Raw genomic sequence first — 13415 nt, 5'->3', positions numbered from 1 at the left:
AGAGCAGAGCTGTGACTGACAGTGGGCGTGGTTAATCATCCAGTCACAGGAGGAGAGCTGGGCCCTATAACAGAAAAGCTCCCCCAGCTGCGGCCTCAGAGGAGGGGACCCGGCCTGGGCCCTAGAGGGCCCCAACAGCGGCTGCACCTCACAGGCTCCTGCTGTCCATGGCCACAACCTCAGGTGAGACACTACAAGGCCCAGCACAACCTCTAGTAGTGGCCATATGAGTGGAGGGACCATAATCAGCTTCTACCTTAGTCACAGCCAGAGCTGCAGATACACTGTGACCTAGGCCTGGGTACCGGCTGCTGCTCTGGATGTGACTGGAGGACCCGCCATCATGTAACATGGCCGCACTCACCTCTTCTGTCTTCTCTCCGGCAGGTTTCCTGTGTGACTATGAGTCCTGACCCCCAGCCATGACCAGTAATAGCAGTGTACTGCCCCCTGTCTACCCGGGGGTCACTACTGAGCCCGCCACTGCTACCCCCCCATATAACAGCACCAGGGGGCCCCCAATCACTGACACCCCCAATGTGGGCACCTGGCTCCTCGCCCTGGGCATCGTGACTGTCATCGGGCTGGCTGTGGCAATGGTAGGTGGGAGTATACCTGACTGAGCCTAGACCATACTGAGGAGCGCAGCTCTGGAGTATAATACAGGATAAGTAATGTAATGTATGTACACAGTGACTGTACCAGCAGAATAGTGAGCGCAGCACTGGAGTATAATACAGGATAAGTAATGTAATGTATGTACACAGTGACTGCACCAGCAGAATAGTGAGCGCAGCTCTGAGGTATAATACAGGATAAGTAATGTAATGTATGTACACAGTGACTGTACCAGCAGAATAGTGAGCGCAGCTCTGGAGTATAATACAGGATAAGTAATGTAATGTATGTGCACAGTGACTGCACCAGCAGAATAGTGAGCGCAGCTCTGGAGTATAATACAGGATAAGTAATGTAATGTATGTGCACAGTGACTGTACCAGCAGAATAGTGAGCGCAGCACTGGAGTATAATACAGGATAAGTAATGTAATGTATGTACACAGTGACTGCACCAGCAGAATAGTGAGCGCAGCTCTGGAGTATAATACAGGATAAGTAATGTAATGTATGTACACAGTGACTGTACCAGCAGAATAGTGAGCGCAGCACTGGAGTATAATACAGGATAAGTAATGTAATGTATGTACACAGTGACTGTACCAGCAGAATAGTGAGCGCAGCTCTGGGGTATAATACAGGATAAGTAATGTAATGTATGTACACAGTGACTGTACCAGCAGAATAGTGAGCGCTGCTCTGGAGTATAATACAGGATAAGTAATGTAATGTATGTACACAGTGACTGTACCAGCAGAATAGTGAGCGTAGCTCTGGAGTATAATACAGGATAAGTAATGTAATGTATGTACACAGTGACTGCACCGGCAGAATAGTGAGCACAGCTCTGGAGTATAATACAGGATAAGTAATGTAATGTATGTACACAGTGACTGCACCAGCAGAATAGTGAGCGCAGCTCTGAGGTATAATACAGGATAAGTCATGTAATGTATGTACACAGTGACTGTACCAGCAGAATAGTGAGCGCAGCACTGGAGTATAATACAGGATAAGTAATGTAATGTATGTGCACAGTAACTGTACCAGCAGAATAGTGAGCACAGCTCTGGAGTATAATACAGGATAAGTAATGTAATGTATGTACACAGTGACTGCACCGGCAGAATAGTGAGCGCAGCTCTGGAGTATAATACAGGAGAAGTAATGTAATGTATGTACACAGTGACTGTACCAGCAGAATAGTGAGCGCAGCTCTGGAGTATAATACAGGATAAGTAATGTATGTACACAGTGACTGTACCAGCAGAATAGTGAGCGCAGCTCTGGAGTATAATACAGGAGAAGTCATGTAATGTATGTACACAGAGACTGTACCAGCAGAATAGTGAGCGCAGCTCTGGAGTATAATACAGGAGAAGTCATGTAATGTATGTACACAGTGACTGCACCAGCAGAATAGTGAGCGCAGCTCTGGAGTATAATACAGGATAAGTAATGTATGTACACAGTGACTGTACCAGCAGAATAGTGAGCGCAGCTCTGGAGTATAATACAGGAGAAGTCATGTAATGTATGTACACAGTGACTGCACCAGCAGAATAGTGAGCGCAGCTCTGGAGTATAATACAGGATAAGTAATGTAATGTATGTACACAGTGACTGCACCGGCAGAATAGTGAGCGCAGCTCTGGAGTATAATACAGGATAAGTAATGTAATGTATGTACACAGTGACTGCACCAGCAGAATAGTGAGCGCAGCTCTGGAGTATAATACAGGATAAGTAATGTAATGTATGTACACAGTGACTGTACCAGCAGAATAGTGAGCGCAGCTCTGGAGTATAATACAGGATAAGTAATGTAATGTATGTACACAGTGACTGCACCAGCAGAATAGTGAGCACAGCTCTGGAGTATAATACAGGATAAGTAATGTATGTACACAGTGACTGCACCAGCAGAATAGTGAGCGCAGCTCTGGAGTATAATGCAGGATAAGTAATGTAATGTCTGTACACAGTGACTGCACCAGCAGAATAGTGAGCGCAGCTCTGGAGTATAATACAGGATAAGTAATGTAATGTATGTACACAGTGAGTGCACCAGCAGAATAGTGAGTGCAGCTCTGGGGTATAATACAGGATAAGTAATGTAATGTATGTACACAGTGAGTGCACCAGCAGAATAGTGAGTGCAGCTCTGGGGTATAATACAGGATAAGTAATGTAATGTATGTACACACTGAGTGCACCAGCAGAATAGTGAGCGCAGCTCTGGAGTATAATACAGGATAAGTAATGTAATGTATGTACACAGTGACTGCACCAGCAGAATAGTGAGCGCAGCACTGGAGTATAATACAGGATAAGTAATGTATGTACACAGTGACTGTACCAGCAGAATAGTGAGCGCAGCTCTGGAGTATAATGCAGGATAAGTAATGTAATGTATGTACACAGTGACTGTACCAGCAGAATAGTGAGCGCAGCTCTGGAGTATAATACAGGATAAGTAATGTAATGTACACAGTGACTGTACCAGCAGAATAGTGAGCGCAGCTCTGGAGTATAATACAGGATAAGTAATGTAATGTACACAGTGACTGTACCAGCAGAATAGTGAGCACAGCTCTGGAGTATAATACAGGATAAGTAATTTAATGTACACAGTGACTGCACCAGCAGAATAATGAGCGCAGCTCTGGGGTATAATACAGGATAAGCAATGTAATGTATGTACACAGTGACTGTACCAGCAGAATAGTGAGCGCAGCTCTGCAGTATAATACAGGATAAGTAATGTAATGTAATGTACACAGTGACTGCACCAGCAGAATAGTGAGTGCAGCTCTGGAGTATAATACAGGATAAGTAATGTAATGTAATGTACACAGTGACTGCACCGGCAGAATAGTGAGCACAGCTCTGGAGTATAATACAGGATAAGTAATGTAATGTATGTACACAGTGACTGCACCAGCAGAATAGTGAGCGCAGCTCTGGAGTATAATACAGGATAAGTAATGTAATGTATGTACACAGTGACTGCACCAGCAGAATAGTGAGCGCAGCGCTGGAGTATAATACAGGATAAGTAATGTATGTACACAGTGACTGTACCAGCAGAATAGTGAGCGCAGCTCTGGAGTATAATGCAGGATAAGTAATGTAATGTATATACACAGTGACTGTACCAGCAGAATAGTGAGCGCAGCTCTGGAGTATAATACAGGATAAGTAATGTAATGTACACAGTGACTGTACCAGCAGAATAGTGAGCGCAGCTCTGGAGTATAATGCAGGATAAGTAATGTAATGTATGTACACAGTGACTGTACCAGCAGAATAGTGAGCACAGCTCTGGAGTATAATACAGGATAAGTAATGTAATGTACACAGTGACTGCACCAGCAGAATAATGAGCGCAGCTCTGGGGTATAATACAGGATAAGTAATGTAATGTATGTACACAGTGACTGTACCAGCAGAATAGTGAGCGCAGCTCTGCAGTATAATACAGGATAAGTAATGTAATGTAATGTACACAGTGACTGCACCGGCAGAATAGTGAGCACAGCTCTGGAGTATAATACAGGATAAGTAATGTAATGTATGTACACAGTGACTGCACCAGCAGAATAGTGAGCGCAGCTCTGGAGTATAATACAGGATAAGTAATGTAATGTATGTACACAGTGACTGCACCAGCAGAATAGTGAGCGCAGCTCTGGAGTATAATACAGGAGAAGTAATGTAATGTATGTACACAGTGACTGCACCAGCAGAATAGTGAGCGCAGCTCTGGAGTATAATACAGGAGAAGTAATGTAATGTATGTACACAGTGACTGTACCAGCAGAATAGTGAGCGCAGCTCTGGATTATAATACAGGATAAGTAATGTAATGTATGTACACAGTGACTGCACCAGCAGAATAGTGAGCGCAGCTCTGGAGTATAATACAGGATAAGTAATGTAATGTATGTACACAGTGACTATACCAGCAGAATAGTGAGCGCAGCTCTGGGGTATAATACAGGATAAGTAATGTATGTACACAGTGACTGTACCAGCAGAATAGTGAGCGCAGCTCTGGAGTATAATACAGGATAAGTAATGTAATGTATGTACACAGTGACTGTACCAGCAGAATAGTGAGCGCAGCTCTGGAGTATAATACAGGATAAGTAATGTATGTACACAGTGACTGTACCAGCAGAATAGTGAGCGCAGCTCTGGAGTATAATACAGGAGAAGTCATGTAATGTATGTACACAGAGACTGTACCAGCAGAATAGTGAGCGCAGCTCTGGAGTATAATACAGGAGAAGTCATGTAATGTATGTACACAGTGACTGCACCAGCAGAATAGTGAGCGCAGCTCTGGAGTATAATACAGGATAAGTAATGTATGTACACAGTGACTGTACCAGCAGAATAGTGAGCGCAGCTCTGGAGTATAATACAGGAGAAGTCATGTAATGTATGTACACAGTGACTGCACCAGCAGAATAGTGAGCGCAGCTCTGGAGTATAATACAGGATAAGTAATGTAATGTATGTACACAGTGACTGCACCGGCAGAATAGTGAGCACAGCTCTGGAGTATAATACAGGATAAGTAATGTAATGTATGTACACAGTGACTGCACCAGCAGAATAGTGAGCGCAGCTCTGGAGTATAATACAGGATAAGTAATGTAATGTATGTACACAGTGACTGTACCAGCAGAATAGTGAGCGCAGCTCTGGAGTATAATACAGGATAAGTAATGTAATGTATGTACACAGTGACTGCACCAGCAGAATAGTGAGCACAGCTCTGGAGTATAATACAGGATAAGTAATGTATGTACACAGTGACTGCACCAGCAGAATAGTGAGCGCAGCTCTGGAGTATAATACAGGATAAGTAATGTAATGTATGTACACAGTGACTGCACCAGCAGAATAGTGAACGCAGCTCTGGAGTATAATACAGGATAAGTAATGTATGTACACAGTGACTGCACCAGCAGAATAGTGAGCGCAGCTCTGGAGTATAATACAGGAGAAGTAATGTATGTACACAGTGACTGTACCAGCAGAATAGTGAGTGCAGCTCTGGAGTATAATACAGGATAAGTAATGTAATGTATGTACACAGTGACTGCACCAGCAGAATAGTGAGCGCAGCTCTGGGGTATAATACAGGATAAGTAATGTAATGTATGTACACAGTGAGTGCACCAGCAGAATAGTGAGCGCAGCTCTGGAGTATAATACAGGATAAGTAATGTAATGTATGTACACAGTGACTGCACCAGCAGAATAGTGAGCGCAGCTCTGGAGTATAATACAGGATAAGTAATGTAATGTATGTACACAGTGACTGCACCAGCAGAATAGTGAGCGCAGCGCTGGAGTATAATACAGGATAAGTAATGTATGTACACAGTGACTGTACCAGCAGAATAGTGAGCGCAGCTCTGGAGTATAATACAGGATAAGTAATGTAATGTACACAGTGACTGTACCAGCAGAATAGTGAGCGCAGCTCTGGAGTATAATACAGGATAAGTAATGTATGTACACAGTGACTGTACCAGCAGAATAGTGAGCGCAGCTCTGGAGTATAATACAGGATAAGTAATGTAATGTACACAGTGACTGCACCAGCAGAATAATGAGCGCAGCTCTGGGGTATAATGCAGGATAAGTAATGTAATGTATGTACACAGTGACTGTACCAGCAGAATAGTGAGCGCAGCTCTGGAGTATAATACAGGATAAGTAATGTAATGTACACAGTGACTGCACCAGCAGAATAATGAGCGCAGCTCTGGGGTATAATACAGGATAAGTAATGTAATGTATGTACACAGTGACTGTACCAGCAGAATAGTGAGCGCAGCTCTGCAGTATAATACAGGATAAGTAATGTAATGTAATGTACACAGTGACTGCACCAGCAGAATAGTGAGCGCAGCTCTGGAGTATAATACAGGATAAGTAATGTAATGTAATGTACACAGTGACTGCACCAGCAGAATAGTGAGCGCAGCTCTGGGGTATAATACAGGATAAGTAATGTAATGTATGTACACAGTGACTGTACCAGCAGAATAGTGAGCGCAGCTCTGGAGTATAATACAGGATAAGTAATGTAATGTACACAGTGACTGCACCAGCAGAATAGTGAGTGCAGCTCTGGAGTATAATACAGGATAAGTAATGTAATGTAATGTACACAGTGACTGCACCAGCAGAATAGTGAGCGCAGCTCTGGAGTATAATACAGGATAAGTAATGTAATGTATGTACACAGTGACTGTACCAGCAGAATAGTGAGCGCAGCTCTGGAGTATAATACAGGATAAGTAATGTAATGTATGTACACAGTGACTGTACCAGCAGAATAGTGAGCGCAGCTCTGGAGTATAATACAGGATAAGTAATGTAATGTATGTACACAGTGACTGTACCAGCAGAATAGTGAGCGCAGCTCTGGAGTATAATACAGGATAAGTAATGTAATGTAATGTACACAGTGACTGCACCAGCAGAATAGTGAGCGCAGCTCTGGGGTATAATACAGGATAAGTAATGTAATGTATGTACACAGTGACTGTACCAGCAGAATAGTGAGTGCAGCTCTGGAGTATAATACAGGATAAGTAATGTAATGTATGTACACAGTGATTGTACCAGCAGAATAGTGAGCGCAGCTCTGGAGTATCCCCTGCAGTGGGTCTGTGTGTGGTTTAGTCTTGATGGTTATGGCCTCAGTTTCTGTCTCCTCTCCAGTTTCTCCTCTGACTTCTCTGTCTCTCTCGTCTCTTGCTCCGCTGCTCCAGGTTCTGTACATCAGGAAGCAGAAGAGGTGAGCAGCTTCCTGCCATTACTCCCTAATACGTCTCGGCCTCTGATCACTGATCTCACAGAGCACGGCGGCGGAGGGGATTAGCTCTGGGTGTATTTCTGTATATTAGTGGCTTAGATTGATTGGTTCGGTCTCTCCTGGGTGAATGGTTCATGTGATCTGATTTATTGGCCGTGTCTGTTCTGTATGGATGGATTATGGTGCAGGATTGATTGGTCGTGTCTGCTTATGTTCCTGTATTGATCGGCCATGTTCGCTGTCACCTCACTGTAAGCGGAATCTTTCCCTGTCATTGATCAGCCTGAGAACGTCCCGTCCACCCCGCAGGGGGCGCTCTTGCTTCTTATTTCATCCTTACATGTCCTGTGTTGTGTAGACTGTGAATTCAATTTCTCACAAAGTGACATGAAGGTGCACTACAGCGACCAGGAATACACGTACAGCGTACGCAGAGGCCAGAGTCTGGTGACTGTATATAAGCTGCGTATATATCGCCCCCTATATCTAAGGCCCATATACAGAATACTCAGCTCTTCTCTTTCTCTTACTCTCTCCTCTGTTCTTTTATTGCCTCTGTCTCTTCCTCTCTCTGTTCGTTGCTCTTATCCCTCTTCCTCTGACTCTTTCTCCTCTCTCTCTGTTCGTTGCTCTTATCCCTCTTCCTCTGACTCTTTCTCCTCTGTCTCTGTTCGTTGCTCTTATCCCTCTTCCTCTGACTCTCTCTCCTCTGCCTCTGTTCGTTGCTCTTATCCCTCGTCCTCTGACTCTTTCTCCTCTGCCTCTGTTCGTTGCTCTTATCCCTCTTCCTCTGACTCTCTCCTCTGTCTCTGTTCGTTGCTCTTATCCCTCTTCCTCTGACTCTCTCTCCTCTGTATCTGTTCGTTGCTCTTATCCCTCTTCCTCTGACTCTCTCCTCTGTCTCTGTTCGTTGCTCTTATCCCTCTTCCTCTGACTCTCTCTCCTGTCTCTGTTCGTTGCTCTTATCCCTCTTCCTCTGACTCTCTCCTCTGTCTGTTCGTTGCTCTTATCCCTCTTCCTCTGACTCTCTCCTCTGTCTCTGTTCGTTGCTCTTATCCCTCTTCCTCTGACTCTCTCCTCTGTCTGTTCGTTGCTCTTATCCCTCTTCCTCTGACTCTCTCCTCTGTCTCTGTTCGTTGCTCTTATCCCTCTTCCTCTGACTCTCTCCTCTGTCTCTGTTCGTTGCTCTTATCCCTCTTCCTCTGACTCTCTCCTCTGTCTCTGTTCGTTGCTCTTATCCCTCTGACTCTCTCTCCTCTCTCTGTTCGTTGCTCTTATCCCTCTTCCTCTGACTCTTTCTCCTCTCTCTGTTCGTTGCTCTTATCCCTCTTCCTCTGACTCTCTCTCCTCTGCCTCTGTTCGTTGCTCTTATCCCTCTGACTCTCCTCTCTCTGTTCGTTGCTCTTATCCCTCTTCCTCTGACTCTCTCTTTCTCCTCTCTCTCTGTTCGTTGCTCTTATCCCTCTTCTTCTGACTCTCTCTTTCTCCTCTCTCTCTGTTCGTTGCTCTTATCCCTCTTCTTCTGACTCTCTCTTTCTCCTCTCTCTCTGTTCGTTGCTCTTATCCCTCTTCTTCTGACTCTCTCTTTCTCCTCTGTCTCTGTTCGTTGCTCTTATCCCTCTTCTTCTGACTCTCTCTTTCTCCTCTGTCTCTGTTCGTTGCTCTTATCCCTCTTCTTCTGACTCTCTCTTTCTCCTCTGTCTCTGTTCGTTGCTCTTATCCCTCTTCCTCTGACTCTCTCTTTCTCCTCTGTCTCTGTTCATTGCTCTTATCCCTCTTCTTCTGACTCTCTCTCCTCTGCCTCTGTTCGTTGCTCTTATCCCTCTGACTCTCTCTCCTCTCTCTGTTCGTTGCTCTTATCCCTCTTCTTCTGACTCTCTCTTTCTCCTCTGTCTCTGTTCGTTGCTCTTATCCCTCTTCTTCTGACTCTCTCTTTCTCCTCTGTCTCTGTTCGTTGCTCTTATCCCTCTTCCTCTGACTCTCTCTTTCTCCTCTGTCTCTGTTCATTGCTCTTATCCCTCTTCTTCTGACTCTCTCTCCTCTGCCTCTGTTCGTTGCTCTTATCCCTCTGACTCTCTCTCCTCTCTCTGTTCGTTGCTCTTATCCCTCTTCCTCTTCCTCTGACTCTCTCTCCTCTGCCTCTGTTCGTTGCTCTTATCCCTCTTCCTCTGACCCCTCCTCTTCCAGGCTGGAGAAGCTTCGCCATCAGCTGATGCCCATGTACAACTTTGACCCAGCTGAAGAACAGGAAGATTTGGAGCAAGAACTCCTGGAACCGAACCGAGATCTGCAACCCCAGGGAAAGGTGAGTGCTTGTCCTGTACAGATCAGTCGATGGCGCTGTGACCCTCAGTTTGTGGGGAGCAGAGGGGCAAACTGTGCAAAGCCTGTCACCCCCTCCCCCCACTTTGACAGGACCCTGAACCTTGTGCACCCCGGACCCCTCTGATGTAGTCGGCGCTGCCAGGATTAGTCTTGGTTGTGGATATGACGTCTCCACATATATCCCTTGTTATGTGTGTGCCCCGGCGAGTAATGGCTGATAGCAGAGGAGAATAGCCTGTAATCCAGGGTCACCTGCACAGCTCATATTTATCTCCCTGATGTGGCGGCGCCACCTGCTGTTAGATAATGGGAACTGCAGTCTGAGATCTCTAGAACAAGTGCAACGGAAATCTGCATTCACCAAGCTGGGAAATCCTTCTGCCTTCTCAGTGCAGCAACTAATGGGGTCATGGAAGAGTCCTGTGATAATGCCCAGTGATGGGAGTGCTGCCGGGGGGGTCTCCTCTCTTGGCTGTCCACTCCTCCCACCACCGCCATAGACTGCAGACGCCCCTTCTTATGTCTTCCTATGACAATGGTTTCCTTCTCGCTGCTCTCCCCTATAGATTGTCAGATTTGTGGGGTGCGCAGTGACTTCTAGTTGTCCTATGGACAGATTCTCCTGTACCTGAGGATTTCTGCGGCTCCTCCGCACTGACCATGGACCTCTTGGCGTCTTCTCTGACCAGCGCTCTCCTTGTCAGTGATTTGTTAGGTGGTCGGCCGTGTCTTGTAGGTTTGCAGGTGTAGGACACTTTCTCCATGTTTGGACGATGGATTGTCCCGGGCTCCTCGGGAGATGTTCTTTTACCCTGACCTTGCTTTACACTTCTCCACAACTTTATCTCTGATCTGTCTGGTCAGTTCCTTGGTGTTCATGATGCTGTTTGGTCACTAGTGTTCTCTAAGAAACCACTGAGGCCTTCACAGAACAGATATATACTGTATATATTAGCATGTGCCCGCGACTTTGCCTGCGGTTTGGGTGTGGCGCTGAGCCGCTTCTATGTAGTGAATTCCTGTTGGTTATGATGTGCCGCACCCCTTAGGCCCTTGCCCCCCCAAGGTCTGGCTACTTACTGCGTGCACCGTCCCCCCCCCCCCTCCTCCGCGCACCTGGCCCCATCCCCCCCCCCCCACGCCCTCTCGCGCCCATGCCCCTCCTTCCCTGTGGCGCACTCGCCGCCGCCACTCCCACTTGTGGTTTTGCAGGGCTCTGTATGAGAGTACATGGGCTGTCTCTAGACTCTGTGTGTGCTGTCTCTTTTCTGTAATGTGGAGTTGCTGTGCGCTCTGTATCTCGCTGTTCATCTGTGTGCAGCACATAATCCGTGTTGTCTGATGGCGTTTTTTTATCTGCCTTGTCTATCAGGTTCTGCTCACCAGTCTGTGCCCGCTGCAGAGACCGACCCGCCTGGTGTTTACTGACGTCGCCAACTCTATCAGCGCCTGAGGAAGCTTCATGACATGTCCAGCCGGGTCAGTGTCACCGCGACTCACCGTCTGTCTGTGTCACCCTGCCCTGGAGATGTCACCCAGCTCGTCGCCGCTGCGGGCCCAGTCATGTAAAGGCCGAAATAACTTGGCAAAATACACAATGCTCTGCAGGAGGGCTGACGGCGGATGTGCGCTGCTGTGCAGGGAAATACAGCGGCCCAATGTGCACAGGACCTAAACAGCAGAGGGTTAATTATATATCATCCTCCAAATTACATGTACCCCCTATTTCTGAGAGAGTCCTCTTTAGAGGTGCTCCGCTTGTACAGTAATATACACCGCACACAGAGTGCTCTGCTTATACAGTAATATACACCGCACACAGAGTGCTCTGCTTATACTGTAATATACACCGCACACAGAGCGCTCCGCCTGTACTGTAATATACACCGCACACAGAGCGCTCCGCCTGTACTGTAATATACACCGCACACAGAGCGCTCCGCCTGTACAGTAATATACACCGCACACAGAGCGCTCCGCCTGTACAGTAATATACACCGCACACAGAGCGCTCCGCCTGTACAGTAATATACACCACACATGAAGTGCTCCGCCTGTACAGTAATATACACCGCACACAGACCGCTCCGCCTGTACAGTAATATACACCGCACACAGACCGCTCCGCCTGTACAGTAATATACACCGCACACAGACCGCTCCGCCTGTACAGTAATATACACCGCACACAGACCGCTCCGCCTGTACAGTAATATACACCGCACACAGACCGCTCCGCCTGTACAGTAATATACACCGCACACAGACCGCTCCGCCTGTACAGTAATATACACCGCACACAGACCGCTCCGCCTGTACAGTAATATACACCGCACACAGAGCGCTCCGCCTGTACAGTAATATACACCGCACACAGACCGCTCCGCCTGTACAGTAATATACACCGCACACAGACCGCTCCGCCTGTACAGTAATATACACCGCACACAGACCGCTCCGCCTGTACAGTAATAAGGTGCCCTGCGCTGCTGGTTAGGAGGCTATACATAGTCCTGGGCCCCTGTTTTTCCCAGTGTCCGGCACGTTGGTACATCATGGCATGAACATGAAAGCAGTGAATACCCGAAAGCGGAATATTTAACTCTGCCTGTATGTACAGATGTTGCACACGGTGTATTGGGGAGACTCTGCACCCCCTGTCTGTACTATTGCAGATCCCCAACAAACGCAGGACCCTTTCCTGTGCATATGCCTTAATCTCACTATAGTGCACTCCACCCCTCGCCCTCGTGCCCACCGCCCCTTCATTCTGCAGTCGGTGGAACCTTTTGGTTCTGGAGATCAAGCGGTTTAACCCCTGAGTTGCTGCAGGCTGATGTGGCAGCGCCATCTTGTACCGTTCTCATCGGATCATTATTCGATATTTATTTCTTGCGCTCTTTTGTGCTTCATTAAACATTCCTGGTAGCCCTTGGGTGGTCCCGGGTCTTCCTGTGGCCCATCACATTGGCACTCTTGTGCCGCATCCCGCACTGCCACCTCCTGGCCAGTCTGACAGCAGCGGCGCACAACGATACAAGTGTCTTCTTGCACCTTAATCTGCACTCCTGGGGCGGCCGGGGGATTCTCTTGTATTTGGTGTCGTTTAGTCTTCTGTGTCTGCACAGGGGCAGATTAAAGAGATTAATTGTGAATAAGATGGCTGCACCCTTCGTCTTATTGTAGACCCCGCCTGTCAGCCCGCTGCGCTCCTCCTCTAAAATCAGCGTTGTACAGGGCGCAGAGTGCTTGCCCCAGTTGTATCCGGCCTGAACTAAGACGTTTTACCTGCACTGATACATTGTAACAAACCGTCAAAGCAAAAAGACTTAATGGGTCAAACTTATTAAAGGAGTTCTCTGCTGTCTAATATTGTTGGCCTATCCTTAGTATTAGATGTTTGGGGACGTCACAAGCCGCTGTTCACTCGCCTTCCAAAATGTAGCGGAGCCTTTAAGTACATCAGCGGTTCCATAACCTACTGCTACAAAACATAGCAAGGCCTGGCATGTCCTGGAGCAGCTGATCTGCGGGGGCCCTGGATGTCGGCCCCTCATAGAACTAATAATATAACTTCCTCTAAAGAATTGACTATGAATATTAGAAGGTGGAGAACCCCTTTAAGACTG

The 13415-nt window shown here is 46.9% G+C and overlaps 1 protein-coding gene across 1 annotated transcript; it reads left to right on the top strand.

The window, feature by feature from the left end:
- The first annotated feature begins 13 nt into the window (after window positions 1-13).
- Window positions 14-13156, top strand: C9H3orf18 (chromosome 9 C3orf18 homolog). Its single transcript, XM_075287575.1, has 5 exons — window positions 14-183; window positions 388-599; window positions 7418-7443; window positions 9649-9766; window positions 11159-13156. Exons 2-5 carry the CDS (start codon window positions 423-425, stop codon window positions 11237-11239), a joined length of 402 nt encoding a protein of 133 aa, XP_075143676.1. The 5' UTR covers window positions 14-183; window positions 388-422; the 3' UTR covers window positions 11240-13156.
- The last annotated feature ends 259 nt before the right edge of the window (window positions 13157-13415 follow it).

This window comes from Leptodactylus fuscus, chromosome 9 (genome assembly GCF_031893055.1).
Source record: "Leptodactylus fuscus isolate aLepFus1 chromosome 9, aLepFus1.hap2, whole genome shotgun sequence".
NCBI lineage: Eukaryota > Metazoa > Chordata > Amphibia > Anura > Leptodactylidae > Leptodactylus > Leptodactylus fuscus.
This window is presented reverse-complemented; position numbering and strand designations above follow the sequence as displayed.

What these genes read in the sequence shown, in the direction of transcription:
- C9H3orf18 (XM_075287575.1), top strand. Translation starts at nt 423, where the DNA reads ATGACCAGTAATAGCAGTGTACTGCCCCCTGTCTACCCGGGGGTCACT. An exon ending in TCGGGCTGGCTGTGGCAATG is followed by an intron (nt 600 to 7,417) that starts GTAGGTGGGAGT and finishes CCGCTGCTCCAG; the next exon opens with GTTCTGTACATCAGGAAGCA. An exon ending in ATCTGCAACCCCAGGGAAAG is followed by an intron (nt 9,767 to 11,158) that starts GTGAGTGCTTGT and finishes CTTGTCTATCAG; the next exon opens with GTTCTGCTCACCAGTCTGTG.